Below are 17,703 nucleotides of genomic sequence, written 5' to 3'. Positions count from 1 at the left end.
AATGGAGATGGTTCATGCCACCACAATGCCTTTCCCCAGCACAACAACAAACCTCGTGTCATTAATTGCACTTTTGTGTGTGTGTGTGTGTGTGTGTGTGTGTGTGTGTGTGTGTGTGTGTGTCGGGGGCGGGGTGGGTTGGTGGGTGGGGGGGGGTTGTCTGCTAAAATAATGCCTTGGCTGTCCTGCTATCCCACAATTCTACTCTCAACTGCATAGTGGAGTTTGATAGGCTGGTGGAGAGGGGAACTACAGCCGTGTAGCACCGCTGTCAGGAAACACAGAAGCCCACTACGAATGCAACTCGCATTTTCAGCTGAAAGAGGACGATTTACCTGGTAATAAGCTTCATTTTGCAGGATTTCTCTCCTAATCTTACGCGGCGGACATCTTATAAGAGATGCATGTAGCCTGCTGTGTACAATTCTCTGTATTATTCCTTTGCTTGTCATGTTGGGGTCGTCTGACCACAACACCCGCGGTCGATGACAGATAATTGGCATTAAAATACACTTCTACTTTATCCAGTCAAGCGGAAAAGTCGAGTGGACGTGGCTAAACGTCTCTGACATATTGCTCGTAACCTTTTATTCTTCTGTGTGTCTGCAGTGTAACCATTTAGTGCGCAACATCGTAGCGATGTTTTTTTTTTTTTTTTGCTGAATGGGCTCCCTGCTGCAGCCGTTATTTTAATTTTATGAGTCGACGGTTGGACAAATACTGTAAAAATCTAAACCGCTTAAGGTGAAGCGTGGTGTAACTTCGAGGTGTAAGGTCGAAAACACGGGAAAACAACACGGTAAAGATGTTTTTTCCAGCATTTCATCGCGGCATTTCAAATCAATGAATGGCGACGCTGAGTCACTTGCACACGGTAACATTTGTAGCCAATTAAGGGATTAAAAATATTACATTGTTGGACGTTTAGACGACATATTTGGGTGTTTTTGATCTGCAGTGCGGTAGGCGTGGTTAGAGACAGGATGTCATGGTCTGTATCCTCTTTTAGCATCCTCACATCCTTTTAGCTATGGAATGTAATGGCCTGTGCCTGACTTGACAATTTAATTAAGATGCATAGTAAGCTCTTGTTGCAGTAGCACTGAAAGGCAACAACATTATGGGCCTGTTTGCATGTTTTGATGGTTTATTCACTGATGGTCTTTGGTCACAGCTTTGATTTTCTTGAATCTGTTTTTGAGGTTGCATTAGACTGGAATCTGAGAGATACTTGTCTTTCTGTACCACCCTTATGAAAAATAACTATTATAATCCTACAGTATATTTTAGGAGGATACTGTACAAATATCACAGCAAGCATAAAATCCCTTTAGGAATATTATAGAGATAAACAAAGTATGATTAGGTCACTATAAAATCACTATTGAGCACTACAGACAAACCTGCCATGCAGGAACTACTTTTTGAGTGTTTTAAATGTCAAAGGTCAATACTAGTGTTTAGGTTTCATACCAACTAATATGAATGCTACTAAGTGATATACCATCCACCTCTGTACCAGTAATACTTTTACCAGGAGAGAATATCAACTTTGAAGTATCTTTTTCTCAGTTTCACCACTCAAACAGAGATTGCTCTTTGTCTTTGGAGGGTAGAATAGGCCCCTATAGGAATATAATAGTGAATTTTTTTTTTTATTTATTTTTTTTTTATTTTTTTATTTTGTCATTAGGGCATGGTGCTAGGCAACAGTATTCTCCAGTGAGTAGACATTGTTTATTACAGTTTCAAAAAACAAGCGTGGTGCGCTGGTTGTCCCAACTGAGGTCAACAAACCCCAAGGTTGAAGTGCCATTTAATATCATGCTGGCTGGCAGACATTAGTGGGAATCGAGTCACAGCTGATTTACTGATTACCTATAGCTAATCTCATAAATTGGTTAATCCCATCTGCACCCTATTAAATGGCCGTCTCAGCCTGTGCATAAGCATTAGCACTTCATCTAGCTACCACGATTTAGTACTAATCTTTCACACCAACAGGCGGGTTCTCATATCTATTTGTCGTAGGAACAGGACAGCTGGATTGACGGTTAACCGACTAAAGCAAAGATGAGTTTCAGGAATTGTTTTCCCTTTCACTCACACTGGTGATGTTTGTGCCAGGCTTTCAGGGAAGCCAACCCTGGCCTGAAGCTACTGGCCACAACAAAGACACACTGATCTTTTCGCATAATGAAGTGGACAATCAAGACAGTCCAGTTGAGAAAACAATCAGCTAGATGGTCTGTCTGTGCTGTATAGCCCTGACTGCCTTGGCTTTAGAGCTAAGAATGTAGACCCATCAGACTGCTCTCAGCTTGGTCTCACCTGCCTCTAAGCAGTCCTACCTTCCTCACACAGCGATGTGGAGGTGTGGAGTAAACGTACAGGAATTTTCACGGCATGTTCTGATGCACGTTCTAGGGAGGACAGGACCTCACATACGGTGTAACAGAACAGAGCAAGACCTACTGAGGGCAGCAGACTCTGCATGTCACTACACGTAACACCCAATAATTCTGTCAGTCTTTGGAGGTCAGGACAGTTGAAGGCACTTGGGGGCTCAAAGGTCTGCCTCCCGTTTGCAGAGGTGTCTCACTTGAGTGGACAGGCCAGCTACCCAGTATCCTGTTACAGTAGCTGTGTGTGTGTGTGTGTGACAGCTGTCAGCCCTGCAGCCGTGTAGAGGGGGGGGAGTCATATACAGTAGTCCTGCCCAGTCAGGATGGGCCTGGACGTGTCAAAAAACGCTCAGTAGTCACCTCCATGTAACCTCCCCAAGCCCCTAGAGGTCTGGGGGTGGGGGTGGGAGGTGGTTTCGAGATGGGCCCAGCTGTGGTTTATTCCAGCTAATGGCACTCAGCACAGATGGCAGCTCCTCATCCTGTATGTGTATGTGTGTGTGTGTGTGTGTGTGTGTGTGTGTGTGCATATGCCCCTTTCCAGCAGTGTGCATTACAATCACAAATGGACCTTAAAATGGAGGTTGCAGGCACAGGGCAGCGCCAAAGTATTCAGCGCTAGTCATCAATTATGTAATCTAGCTACATACTGATACGCCGCCATTGAGCATTAATCATGGTTATGAATATCCACTGCACCGGGCCGTCTCGCCATTATCTCTGAACGTGATTCGATCCGGTTTTGATTTGTTTGTTCAGCGCCCATGGGTGTGTTTGCCTCTCTACAAGTTATTCTGGATTCGTATTGGGAAGAAGAGTGTAGTGCTAGTTGTTCTGCTGAGGCGACGTCGTCTCTGCAGGAAGACAGGGGTGCAGATGGTTTCTGCTCCTCCCACATGGTCACACCACTCAGAATATTAGTTTTATCTGTGTGTGTGTGTGTGTGTGTGTGTGTGTGTGTGTGTGTGTGTCTGAGAAGAATACATCTGCTTTTCATGAGGTGTCAATTAAGTTGAGAGTCATTTTAAAGTGGTAATCTGGGAGACATCTTTGGTGCTAAGTGAGGTGCTGTGTTGTTTTTCCACTGCGTTTCCGAGAGATCAACTAGAAATCAAACAGTGCGTCCAGTACTGTGACGTCTTTTTCCTTGGATTTTCTACTGATGAAGTTTCAGTTTCTTCAGTGGCCCTCTTTTCTTTGTTTGTCCAGCCATAGTGGCTATCGCTGCTCATGCTAACTACCCAGTCCTTCTTCTGTTTATTCCAAACAAACAGCTGTTGCTGGAAATGTAAAACATATCACTTCCTCTGTGAGTGTTTTTTTTTTTACTGGAATGACTTACCCAACACGGCACGGGGTATTTAGAGCAGCAAATGTGAAAGGTTTCATGATCTGGGTATATAAATATATCAGTCAGCGATAGAGAGTAGCAAAAAAGACGTTTATTATATGAAAATGTCACAGATTATTACATTACTTTAAAATGTGCTTACTTTTCTTTTTTAATGGACAAACTCTGAATGCACCACACAGTTGAATCTCATGCTCAATATGATATATCGGCGCAGTCATCAGCTGCTGCTGTATACTAGCAGCCATCCAGTGCACTAAATGTTTTCTGAATACAGCTTTCTGAATGCATAATGTATGTGCCAGTCCATAGTGTTGACCGCACACAAGGCTACTGTGTTGGCTGTTGTGTAGCCCTGTGAAGAGTGCCTGTCACCAGTGACTGAACGTATTCTTCCTCCATTTCTATGGTGCTAAGATGTTCCTGTCCCCCCCCCCGCCCCCCTCCTGCAATAGTTCCTGTTTCATAGCCGGTTAAGAAAAGCAAAGGTTAGCTGTGCTGCCCTCATCTGTCAGCCGATTACTGAGCCGCTGCTCAACTCTGCCCCACATGACACAATAAAGTGGTGGGGAGGTTTTGACAGGATTCTGGTCGAATTCACCTCAGTGATCTTTTAGAATTGCCTTTGCTTATCTTCCCTTGGAAAACATGTTCTTTAAAAGCCAGGGTTGCAATTTTGATCCTGTGACTTCAACACTTCGTTTACGTTACTGCTTACAGGAAGTCAACCCTATAATCTAGAGTTGGTAATCTATACAGCCTTTTTATAGCGCCTGAAGCTATATAAGTTGAAGGTTTGAGGGAGTTTGATCAGCATGCTGCGTTCAGTGACCCACCCTGCTTCAAACACATGCTCTGGACTGCTGCATGAACAAGGGCAGAAACACTGAATGAGCTGCTTGAGGCTCCCAATTGGTTTATTTCATTTCTAAGTCCAGATTTACCACTGCACCGAGTCAACATCATCCTGATCCATTTAAAAACGAATAAAGCTCTGTTCTGAAGTGGTTTTTGTTACTTGGCAAAGCATGATTTGGCATTATATTCTAATCCTATTTGAAGCAGTTGCATAGAGATCCCAAGCAATGCTCATTAGCAGAGGAAAATTACCATTTGGCGTTCAAGCACCAATCCCCTACTCAATAACTCTATCATTCTGCTTTATTATAATCAGTAATACCAAATGATATTGAATCAAGAGGTTTTTTCGTTTGCACAGTGGAATCATTAATCTCACCTAAGGCGCTTGATTCAGGACAAAAAGCGCCTGATTCAACTCAAAGTATATTGTAGGCTAATTGAAGTAACGCCTCTCACACAAAGTGTAACGAGAACATCAGTAAACAACATGGGGGCATGTTAGGGGCATGTCAGGGGCATGGACTCCAGCTATTAATATTCCAGTTATGCGCCTGCCAGTGCTGCTTAAAGCAGGGCCACTCAACAGAGGGCCCACGGGCCAAATCTGGCCTGCTGAAAAGCCTTCATGATCCTCCAAAGTTTTTCAGACAATGAGGATTTATTGTCTTTGGTCTATTTTGATCTAATTAAGTTATATTTGAGGAGTTATTCTGAGGTAGTTTGCTTACTACAAAGCAAACGAACAAACACCTTGCTGACATCCGACCTAAAAAGCTAATGCCTGCTTGTTACATTCTAAATAATCAATGCCTTGTCGCATTTTTTTAGCCCGCAGCTCCCCATTGTTGCTATGTTCCAGCACTTGGCCCTACATGTCAAAAGGTTTGGGATCTCCCCAGTCCACAGTGTTGGCTGTGTTGATCCAGAGGCTGCTGTCCTGGGCCACGGCTGGAAGTCAGAGATCCTTGCCTGAATCCTTCCACCCCAGAGTAAACACGGCCCTATAAATAGAGCTCAGGGAGAAGGAGGCCAACAGCAGAATGACAAGCATCCATACTATAAACCCCAGACTCTCCGCAGAGGCCCGCCAGCCCGCACACACGCCCTCCAAACCCCACATCCTAACCTAAAGTGAGAGCCTCTGGGTACGGTTAGCACCGGGGCCCCCGGCGCGAGTCGTCCTATCTGTCATCTTTGTTTGGCAAAACAGGCTATTAGACGTTTCCTCTCATTACCCAGTTTTAGGCCCTTGGGAGCACGTCTGTCGCTGGTATGCTGCTATGCGCAGAGGGAGAAGGTCATGTTATGAAAGACGTGTGCTGCTGTAGTTCAGATGTTTGGGATGGCTGTGTAAATACTTGGAACAGAGAGGACGTCACATGGTTACAGAATTGGTTTTCCGTCACTGTTGCTGTTGATTGCATTGGTAGCCTCTCGGTTTGTAATGAATAAAATTACTCTCCTAACGCTTTACTCCTCTAACACATTGCATGTGTGTCGTCATCTACTCAGTCCACTGTTGAATGTTGATAGTTACTGCTACTCCTAATACATACAGATATGCAGCGTTTTGGACCAGTTGAATTCAGCCCCCGAGGATATGTGAACAGACTTGTATTGTAGGATTTGTGAATGTCAAGGCACCATCAGACTTCAGTTACCAACTGCCGAGAGCCTTGAGATTATTAAGAATAGGATTTGAGTGCACCTAAGCTGGTCATATTCATTTCACATTCATTCTACTGTCATAAATATCATAAATATCCATGTCTTTGCGTTTGCGTCAGAGAGTTGTTGATCACTCACTGGGTTGAAAAACGACTGTAAATGAAGAGCTTTCAAAGCACGTCAGCTGACTCATCTAATTCTGCTCCTCCCCCTCTTCTTTTCCCTCCTCTCTCCTCTGCTCCAGCGTGATTTGCCATGACAACTGAATCAGGCGCAGACTCGGAGCCGCAGCAGCAGCAGCAGCAGCAGGACAACAAGGAGACGGAGAAGGGGAAGGCTAAAGCAGCGTCCCAGCCCAGCCAGGCAGCAGCCGAACCCGCCTCGCCCCAGGCCCAGCCGGAGTCGCTCCCTGCCGCCGCCGGACACAGCACCCCTGCCAGGAAGGAACAGGTGAGCCTCCATCCGTACCACATTCACTCCCTGTACTGTGTGAATACGGCCTAGGACAGCGGTTTCCAACCATGTGTCATCCGGAGCCATAGGCAGTGTCCAAAAATACACCCCACCAAGCACCAAATGCCAGTAAAATGTGTGTTTGTCGGATAAATCAATAATAATTCCTCGGTTATATACAGTCTTTGGTCTTTGCCTGGTTCAACCTTTGACCCTGCTGACCACTATACATTCTCTGACCATGAGCAAATTAAATCAAGACTCCCGATTGGCTGCCTGTTACGCTGCTCTACACAAACCGTGAGCGTCTGAACTTAAGTTTCTCCGCTGCCTGGATGGTAAAGTAGCTTAAAGTTAGTTGAAACTTAGCGTTATTCCCATGAGATGATGTGAGGCCACCAAAGAGAGAAAAGTAAGATGAAGACAAAGATCCATTGTATAAATGAGTGAGCAAGTTTTAAATTGAAACTGTAAACCTTCTTTCTTCTCTTTATTGAATTTTTCGCACAGGACCTGAGGATTGAAAACGGGTACAGGGACATATTTCGATGAAAAATGTATATTAGATATTTTGGCCAGTAAAAAATACTATTTTTTTTGTAGCAGGTAAGCCAGTTAATTTTGGACACTGGCTATTGGTGACAAATCAAATCCAAGAATGCAAAGAACGCAATAAGAATGCATTAACAGAGAAAACCTCCTTACAGTTTGAGATGGGCGATGGGCATGACGTCGCGCTACAAGTAAGAGGCTCTGTGCTATGCTTTATAGCACTGTTTGGACGTGATGCGTCATTTGCGCAATGAATCTTGGGGCTTCACATTCGTTCTCGTCGTCCAAGTCGTCATCCGATACGTCTCAATTGGCAAGTAAACTGTCAAGATTTTTATCCGTCCTCACATTCCTCTGTGTTGGAATGGTGCGCACAACAACACATATTGAGAAAGACCCTGTGTGTGTATGCAGGTTTTCATTCCAACCAAATACTACACCAGCTGATAATTTCACCCAGACATGAGGAACTAATAGATAAAATGAGCTGCTGTTCCGTTTGTTTAGAAGGAAAACCTGCATATATGGCACATGGTTAGAGATTACTGGTCTAGGACAAGGCGGGAAATGAACACCAGGCAAATGCCAGTAAATTTTGACTCTGCCTGATAAGGTTGTTGCCTCTATTGATCCCTGATGAAGGCCTTCTGTTGAAACACATTGTTTTTTCTGCACAACGAAAAATAGTTTTTAGACCTTCCACTAGTCTCCAGTAGTAGCTGAATTTGTTCTTTCTTTCTACCTTTTTATAGTTCTTGCACCTTGTTTATATGGTGAGGCAGTGACATTTTTGTTTTTCTTATAAGGTTGTCGACTCTGCCAGCCACTCTGGCAGGTAACCAACCATGATTTGGGGATTGTTTTCTATTCTTTTCTAGTTTAGTTTCTCTTATATTCGAGTTTGCTGGTAAATTAGTGAAAGAAAGAAAGTTTGGGATGACTCAGTCACTGTGGCCTGTGGACAAAAGAGTTTTTTTCATGCTCTGCTCTAGAACAATGGAGAATCCCAGGGCATTTTGGAATCAGCTCAGCGTTTTTTAAAACCATTGCTCTCTGTTATGAGGAAGAGTGCAGCCTGCAGCCTGTCCATTTTGTGCCTGAGACAGCCCAGGTAGCGCACGATGTTATCTGAACACTAAGAGCTTGTCTGCGGATATTGGCCCAAACAAGCTTTTGGGCTCACTATCTGATCGATCTGCAGGTTAAATTTCCAGAGCTCCCAAACAGCAGGGGCACTGGCAGACTAAAGGCAGAATCCTGCTTTTCAGCTAAATCAGCCGTTTAACGAAATACAATAGGGTTAGCTTGGTTCAGCTGTTGATATATACAGATTTGCAACTGGTCCACAGCATGTGACTTCTGCAATCACAACTTTGTGATTGGTGTAGTTCAAGAACAGAGTGACCCAGTTGGTGTTTTGTTCACCAGGTAACAGACAAACTTTTCCCCCAAACAAACATTTATATTTGAAGTTTGAATTCCCCTTACTACTCAAGATGGGAGCATCTTTCTGGTAGCACACGTTCACCCCACAAGCAGGAAGTCACACACACTCTGATCAGGTGAGGCTCACAGGTGGGGGGGGGATTAGCTTAAGCAGTCCTGTTGTGCCAGTGTCTCAACTGGCTGATGGTCCTTTCTTAGAAGTTAGAATGAGTGCAACAGTGGATTAAGTTTAAATTTATAGAGTGCTGTCATTATAAGCAACCAATATGAAGGAGTGGAAAGGTCAAAGTCACTGGACCCAGACAACAGATGTGCAGGGGAAAAAAGGGCTTAGGCTTTAAGATATTTTGCCTTCTTATGTTCTGCAGCATGTTTGAGCATGCAGCTGCAATTTGAGCATGCTCAAGCTCGCAACCCCACTGACCCAGCAGTGTGGCTTTTATCATAATGTGGAAAAATTAAGTATGGAAATGAGGTGTTTGATGAAGAGAGGAAATAGAGCATGAGTTGCTGGTGAATCATAATGGGCTGGAATGGGGGAGGTGTGAGAGAGATGTTCATTATGTCCTGTGTTGGGCAATAAGGGAAAAAAAATGTGTTTTTGATGCTATAATGTTATTTGACTATATACAAAGATACTCTTGCATGACTATAGGATGCCAACCAATGAGTTCACACAAGTTTCTCCTCTGTTTACTCTATACAGTGCCCACAAAAATAAGAAAAAGAAATCATCCCAGAGTTTAAAACTATTTTTTTTTTTACAATGTCATTCACAGCTGTGTCATAAAAACACATACGATGGAGAGGATCCATACCGGTATACCGTAAAATCCAGTAGGCTATCACCCAGCCCTAGTTGTGTCATACTGTGGATGATGGATGATGCTCTGCTATTGTGAGAAGTGTGAATTGGCATGAACAAGGCTGATAGAAAGCACAGCAGTCTGACATGACAGCGTCAGTGTTTCCTCTGGGACGTGCTCAGGCTGAGATATTGTTCTGGCACAACAACGTGTACATGTGAATGAAGCGGCCTCCATTTACAGTGTTTCCTTCTCTGTTTTTATGCATCAGTGGTGCTTGTTTCATCATCAATAAATCATCAGTAAACACTGGAAAAACACCATTCTTTATTTTACAATGGGAGATTAAACTAAATTACGATGTCATTTTAATTCCCCATGTTTTCTAAAAGTGGTAGCAATTTTCTTGTATGGTTGCGCACCACTGCTGAATGAATGCAGAGGAAGTACTGGTCTACAATAACTACAGTAGATAGCCACAATATGATGGATATAGCCTGGAGAGCAAGAAAAGACATTTCCAATATCAAAATGAAAAGAGGCAGTAAATCCACTTTCAGAGTAAGAAGTAAAATGTCTCAGAGCCAAGGCCTTTTTTCTGCACAAAGTCACTCAGGAAGGGCTTTGTTTTCAGCGAAGTGGAAAATTGGATTTTCTCTAAGACAAAATGGCGGCACACCTCTAGGTCTTCTCAGTGGGACCTGATTACGTTCATTCAGGGTCCCAGTCTCTATTTTTAGGTTTTGGACATGTGACAGAACTGGTGGTTTTGTCAAAGACAACTGTGTTAAGTAACTGACATTTAGGGCAGTTTGAGGCAGTTTGGTAAGAGCGCAGTGTACAGGAGGTATTTTGTGTCATTCAGCATTGTTCAACTACGGTGTTTGGCCTTTTCATTCAGAGGGCCATTTCGCCTAAATGCTAGTGTTGTGTTCTTGATCAGACTCCCTTTTCTGTGGCCAAGCACAATAAATGTACAGGAATTTATCTTCATGACATTGCAGAGACATCTGAGTAGCTTGCAGTATTGAATAAGGAAAACAAGTTCTCACATACAGTTCAAAGGGACAGTGCAAAGCATACAGAAGACTACAGTTATCACTTTACATATATTAATTCAATATTCAACTCATTATGTGAAACTAACAGTTGTTGTTTTCCTCTTAGGAGTACCAGGAAGAGGACCAGGTATCCCACAGGTCTTCCACCAGTCGTCTGTCCAGGTCTCCTTTGAGAGGAGTGAAGAAGTTGAAAAACATGCAGTGTAAGGTCACCCTGCTGGACGGCTCTGACTACACACTCACTGTGGAGGTGAGACACGGGGGGGGGGGGGTTTACTTTATTACTTTGCAAGTAATACACATCTTTATTCTAGTCAAGTGCATAGTAACAATATGTTACAAAAAGATACATCCCTCCCTCCCAATTTTAAAGATGAACATAAAAGGAGAGTTTTGTAAAAGAGCTGAGTAACTTGCCAGTCTGTGCTTCAGTCTTTTACTGTACCCAGTAAAGCTCTGTGCATTGAATGTTATCAATATTACTTGGTACTTGGCCTGGTATATTATCATTGGATAAAACTGTGGTATCATGACAATGCTACAGATGGCTTGGAAGTTGGGCTTTGAAAGTTGGACTTTGGTGGGTTTCACTGCGCATTTACAGTATGTATGCACTTTGTCAAATTGCTGTGTGAGGATTAGTTTTTGTTTGTTTGTTGTTTCCCAAATCTGCATTGTGTAGTTTTGAGAAAAAAAAGACTCATATTTTTAAATGTTTAGCATTTTTTTCAAAGCTCATCCCATATCCAAAAATAAACCTTTTGAAGCAAGGACAACTATCAGTCAAAAAGTTGCTTCTTTGTGTTGTAAATGTGGCGGGAGGGTTGGACCACCACAGCAACACTGCTTCTCTCTACCTTCAAACAGCCATTCTTTACCCTTGGAACCTTATTAATTCAGAAATAAATCTAAATAATTAACTTATTTAACATTTCAGACTTTCAAATCTCCTTCCTAACAATACAAAGTTGAGCCTCTTCTCAAAGCCGCATTTGAGAGTGCAACACTTCATCTTTGTACTTTGCCAGAATGTGTGTCGGCTGAGTGAGGAAGACCAGACCCAGCAAGGCAGTGACTCAGACCCTCCTTCCCAAATCTGCTCTAACCAGATTCCTCCCCACCAGGGGTTTGGACAGAGGGATTAGCTGGCTGTTTTTAGTGGGGCGGGGGGGTGTGTGACCATGAAATGGGGGGCATTTGTTGGAGGGAATCAGCGTCACACACTCTGTGTCGGCATGATTACTTAGCAGCTTGATCTCCCACTGTGGCCCTGGAAGGATTCCTGAGGACATTGGTCTGGAAATGAGAGTCAGTCTGGACCTGTGGCCCTCCAGACAGACTCCTAGCAGGTTTCTACAGTGATGTCATTTTAGAAACATATGCTGCTGGAGACTCATGCTCCCTAACCTCTGGTGAATTGAATCTTGTGAAATTGAAAGTAGGGATGCACATTTTCAATTACCTGACATACTTTCTTGTGCTTCTAAATTTTTCAGTGTCTCAGAAAATTACACTACCAGTCAAAAGTTTGGACACACCTGATTGAATATGTGCTATGTTTTTCATTATCTTAAAGCCATTTTGATCTAAAGGCTTATGCTTAAATTCTTGAAATGTGTTTCTTAGACAAATATAAATAGTGAAGTTGAAGCCTATGTATGAATTTCTTTCCAAAGCCATTGCCTTGATGGAAAGGCAAAGGCTTTGAAACTTTAAAGAATCTAAAATATAAGATAGTTTTGATTTCTTTCTTTTTTTGGTCATTGCATAATTCCATTCATGTTATTTCATAGTTTTGAAGTCTTTACTATTATTCTAAAATGTGGAAAGTAGTAAAAATAAGAAAAATGTGGTGTGTCCAAACTTTTGACTGGTAGTGTATATTGCATGTGTCCAAACTGAGCTTATACTGTATCCATAACAATTTACCTAATTACCATTTAAATTTAATAAACTTAATAAGACACTGTGTAGAGACTAGGTTAGATCACTGTTTAGAGGGTGTGTGTGTGTGTGTGTGTCTCTGCACGTAGGGTGTTAGCATGCACGTTTGGAGTGTGTATCGGACGCAGAGGCTCCAGAGGAATCACCCTGTCCCATCTGTTTACTATCCTCTAATCCCTCTGCCCTGCCTCCTGCCAGGGCTGCCTGGGTCAGGGCGGCCCTGGCAGGGGTCTGGGCTCACCTCACCCCTCCCACGTCTTAACACTGACATCAGAGGAGGGATACTTACAGCTGACCTTGGGCTACAGTGCATTAGAAGGGATGTGAGCAGGAGGAACACAACAAGACAGAAGAAGAAAAAATGCAGGAAAACTGGAATGATTAGGAGTTGCCTGTCTGGAATCGTGAAAACTTTCTAGGATTAGGCAGGCTATACATGTAACTGTATTCCTTTTCTTTCCATAAAGCATCTCACACACATTTTACATTTTAGCTGCAGTCAGGCCCTGAGCTTTTTAGACCAGGCAGCTTTAAGAGATCAATAATACAAAAAGAGTGAGCTGTGATAATGGGTCCAGCGGTGATGCAATAGGCATGAAGCATAGCCGGGTACCTTCGGCAGCACGAAAATACCCATAATCACAGTAAAAACCGTCCTCTTGGGTATTATATATTTCATACGACAGTTACTAATGCATATGTACCAACTAAAAAGTTTTCAAGTAGTTTATATTCATAAGAAAACACGAAAGATGGCTAATTAGATCCCTGGTCACGTCAAGAGTTGGCATAGCAATCAATAAATCATGATCATGACCAATCAGATTGCTTGCCTGAAACTACCAGTTGGATAAAAGCGTATTGACAGGCAAGGCTAAAACACAGGCCAGTTAAAGCTTGTGTTGTTTCACACGGTGAAACAATTGAGGTCAGAGGATCCTCAGATAATTGCAGCGGGGAGTCCCTTTCCTCCTCCCAATCCCTTTAGAAACTAATCCAGAATGTCAAGATATTACATTTTTATCTCCATGACCTCGCAGTTTTCTAGCTTGACTCATTTTTCTCCTGTGGGAAAAATGTCTTTTACGAGGAGTTTCTCATCGTTTTCTGTGCCACAGTAATACTCTGTTCTCCCCCTCACTGTCTTGTGATTAGAAATCGTTGGTATATTTTTGCGTCAGTAAGTTAGATGTATTTTTTTTTTATCGTACCTCTAAGCTAGATGCATGTTAGATGTTGTCTTTCAGTAAGTGGTTTAGTGGTGGTTTAGCCCACGTTCCAATCTCTTCAGTTAATCACCGTGAACCTCCATAACACACAGCTACTGTTGTTGTTCGCTCCCTAGGCAAAGATGGTTTTAGAAGAGATTATCATGAAATTGATCGTGGATGAGGTTTTTCACATTTTCTCAGAATGTCAGGTATTTTGGCCCTACAGCTCCGATTCATTTATAATATGAGATCGATTTTCCCTCCATTTTTCTGCTTTTCTCGTTCTTCTAAACAACTGAAACAACTGTCTGTTTGGGAGACAACTACTTGACTAAACCCAAACAGAATAAACCTAGTTTTGCAGATCACGACCAGTTTGTTTGTTTTTTGTGAAATCGCTCTGTCAGTAATGTTAGGGTTAAGTGTTGAGTTGAGAAGCCACAGTCACAGCAAGGCAGCGGCAGTCTGACACGATCCTGCTAATTCCCTCCGAGATGTTCCGGTAGGATTAACTATCTGCCACCGCCGGCTTTATAGCTCTGTTAAAATCACACGCACACTCCAGATCTCCTCTCATGTAAAGGATGTGTGTGTCTGTGTCTAGTGACGGGAAGTGTGTGTGTGTGTGTCTGCACATGCACATGTACTCTCTGTGTCTGAGACCATTGTGCTCCTGCTGCTACTTCTACTACGTACTTGCTGGAGCTGAACAATTAATCAAAATAGCAATAACATATGCAATTTCCAAATCGCAGAGGCTGCAATTAATTAAGAGAGAGAGCTGTCCAAAATGGATTTTCTGAACAAGGTGTTTTAGTGCTTCGGCTAATCTTTGGTCCATGAATCAAGTACAATACTGGTGAAAACCTCAGTAAATCCTGCATACTAACATCTGTGGGGGTTTTTTTTAACAAAACCACTTTTCTTCACAAGAAATCATCACAACAAAAACTTGATGATATGATGACATTTTTTGTCAATATCTTCCAGCCCTTATACTTAAATTTGTGTGCTCCTGAGTCTTCGTGCCATAGATTGTGTGTGTGCACTACTCTGCAGAAGCGTGTGTGTGTGTGTGTGTTATGGCCAGACCGGCCCTGCTGGTGGAATAAGTGGTCACAGTGGCGCGGTGGAGCCAGACGTGGGGATCTGGCCGGGGCTCTGTGTGTACCGCGGAGGCTTGTGTGTCGTGGTAACACAGACCTTAAAATATCCTCTGGGAGCCGGCCAAATGAGCCGCTGAGCCCCAGCCTCCTCCTCTGGGGGAGATGAGGGAGCGGCAGCCAGTGACACCCGGCGCTCACTTAAAGACGTGCCATCGACCGGTGTTAGCCTTCAGAGGGATGATGTTGTTCACAGGATTGTTCACCTTGAGGCTCAGGAATTTGAAGGTGTATTTATTTGATGCTTTTTATAGAGGAATTGATCCAGTGAAGCTCAGTTGGTAGAGCGTGGCACAAACACTGGCAGGGTTAGGGGTTCAAGTCTCACTGAAAATGCACTGCGGTACGGTACTGTCAGGCGCTTTGGATCAAGCGTGTATCGCATGTTAAGAATTCCACCAAAATTGACTTTTATGTTGTTATTCTGCAAAAGTATGAATCTTCCTTAGATTTGCCCAGATTCGATCTCTGTTCTTTTATGAGTTTTGAGTTATTATTCCCTCAGGATAAAGGAAAATATAATCCTATGACGTCATAAAATTGCAATACCTGAGATGGGCAAAATATATTTTTTTTATGGGCAATCACATTTCCATAGCTAAATTTAACTCGTTTTTTTGTTTGTTTTCATATTTGTAGATGCTGAATATAGTGTAGGAATAGGAATGCAACCCTTTTCTTAAGCAAAATAACAGCCTACATCAAATTTGCTGGTAGAATCCATTAAATATAACATGGTGAGCATACACATACATGGTGGGATAATGCCTCTTGCTTCCAGTGTGACTCTGTCAGATGACTCTTGCTCTTTGACCCCCTGTTAAATCAACTGCTGTTTGTCTGTTTTTTCTTTTCCCCCAGAAGAGAGCCAAGGGTCAAGTGCTGTTTGATAAAGTATGTGATCACCTCAACCTGCTGGAGAAGGACTACTTTGGCATCACATACAGAGACATAGAGAATCAGAAGGTAAAGGAGAAACCTATAATATCGCTGTTGTCATGGGAAAACCTTGTAAACTTGTTAACTAACGTAATTGAAGGATTATATCTCTGTGGGTTGAGAAAATTTTACCCTTGAGTTTATGAAACCCTTTCAAAACCCCATAAAATACACTAATAAATGCATGATGTTCGATCTAAAAACATGCCTGTTTCTCATAGACATTTTGAAGATACACTTTTTTTTATCCAACCGCAACAATATGATATTAATCAGCTTTATTTGCAAAGCACTTTTTATGAAGTTACAAAGTAGTTTACAGACAAGAAAATGCTGGACACAAATTAAAAACAGGGCTACAGAAGAGTAAAATAAGCAAATCGGTGGATGAAATGGGTATAATTAAAAATTTTACAAAAGCTTGTCTATAAAAGTGTATTTGAACTGTTTTATAACATGTCACTGCCTCAGCTCCTCAGACAGGCCATTCCAAAGCCTGAGGGTCCATATGTAATTAATCTCTTGGTTTTTATGTCCTGGGGTCAGTGAAGATGTCCTACTTCAGGAACTGGTCCTTAATAATTTATTTTACAATGATCGGGAATTGGGCAGTGATTAATGGTCTTGGTTTTGCGGTTGTCTGTTGCAGAATTGGCTGGACCCTTCCAAGGAGCTGAAGAAGCAGATCAGGAGTAAGTAAATCTAATAATACCACTCAAGTATTTCATCTTGATTTGAAACGAGGCAGATGCAATTGTAAGATTGAGCTTTACTAATTTAATGTTCTGTTACGTCTCAGCTGGACCCTGGAACTTTGCTTTCAACGTAAAGTTTTACCCTCCAGACCCTTCCCAGTTGTCTGAGGATATTACAAGGTGAGTCAGCAGCTCATTTAAGCTGATTGCTATGCGTTCATTGGCAGGTATTTGATTCTGCCACAAAAATGATTAAAAACAGGTGGAAAGAGGGGGGGGTAAATGACAGATTGTGCAGATGAGATTAGATGAAAAACCCAAAGGGCTTATAAAAACATCTCACCAAAAAACTGTACTAATACTCAAAAGAAGTAATTAAGGATTAAAATCAAGATGAGAGATAAAAAAGGGATTGGATAACAAAAACTAAACTGATAAAAAAAAAACTGAACACTTTCTGATTCTCCCTCTTCCTTACAGGTACTACCTGTGCCTGCAGCTGAGGGATGACGTGGTTTCGGGTCGCCTGCCCTGCTCCTTCGCCACCCACACGGTCCTGGGCTCCTACACGGTGCAGTCTGAACTCGGAGACTACGACCCGGACGAACTGGGCAGCGACTACATCAGCGAGCTGCGCTTCGCCCCCAACCAGACCAAAGAGCTAGAGGAGAAGGTCATGGAGCTCCACAAGACCTACAAGTTAGTCTCCGCATCATTTGTAACACGCTTTTATATAATCCTGAACCTGGCAAGAAGTACAAGTCAGTTTAGTCATTTCTACTGCTGTTTCTGACTAAAGAATATAATACTTGATTGAATAATAGACAGAGGATTTTATTGACTAATCAAGTAGTCCACATAGATGACTTGCAAACTTGCTTTTCCCACAATATTAGGGCTATGTGATATTGACAATCTGCTTTTTGTTGACTTAATATTTACTTACTTGCAGTAGGTTTGCTGACAGGAATTCTGCTCAGAGCCTGTATACATAGTTTTGTGGGTTTGTGATTGAAAACCTGTGATTGAAAACCAAATTTGAGAAATTTAAAAAGGAAAACAAAACATAGGCAGCCTCTAAGAATTAGGAATTGCAATGCTCAGTATTGCAATTTTTGTTCCAATTGTACTGTACTTGCTGTAAAACT

At 42.5% G+C, this 17,703-nt stretch overlaps 1 protein-coding gene across 1 annotated transcript in view; it reads left to right on the top strand.

The window, feature by feature from the left end:
• The window catches only part of epb41l3b (erythrocyte membrane protein band 4.1-like 3b), a 49,958-nt gene that overhangs the window by 8,502 nt on the left and 23,753 nt on the right, over nt 1–17,703 (top strand). Inside the window, exons 2-7 of the mRNA XM_071528672.1 lie at nt 6,530–6,735; nt 10,710–10,853; nt 15,783–15,887; nt 16,510–16,552; nt 16,660–16,735; nt 17,036–17,254. Coding sequence (XP_071384773.1) covers nt 6,541–6,735; nt 10,710–10,853; nt 15,783–15,887; nt 16,510–16,552; nt 16,660–16,735; nt 17,036–17,254 — 782 coding nt within the window. The 5' untranslated portion in view covers nt 6,530–6,540. The remainder of the gene's footprint in view (nt 1–6,529; nt 6,736–10,709; nt 10,854–15,782; nt 15,888–16,509; nt 16,553–16,659; nt 16,736–17,035; nt 17,255–17,703) is intronic.

The sequence above is a fragment of the Centroberyx affinis genome, unplaced genomic scaffold, assembly GCF_046629955.1.
Source record: "Centroberyx affinis isolate AG114_WGS23_722 - 3 ecotype Tasmania unplaced genomic scaffold, CSIRO-AGI_Caff_v1 ptg001696l_1, whole genome shotgun sequence".
NCBI lineage: Eukaryota > Metazoa > Chordata > Actinopteri > Beryciformes > Berycidae > Centroberyx > Centroberyx affinis.
Note: the sequence above shows the minus strand (reverse complement) of the source record. Positions and strands in the feature narration are given on the sequence as shown.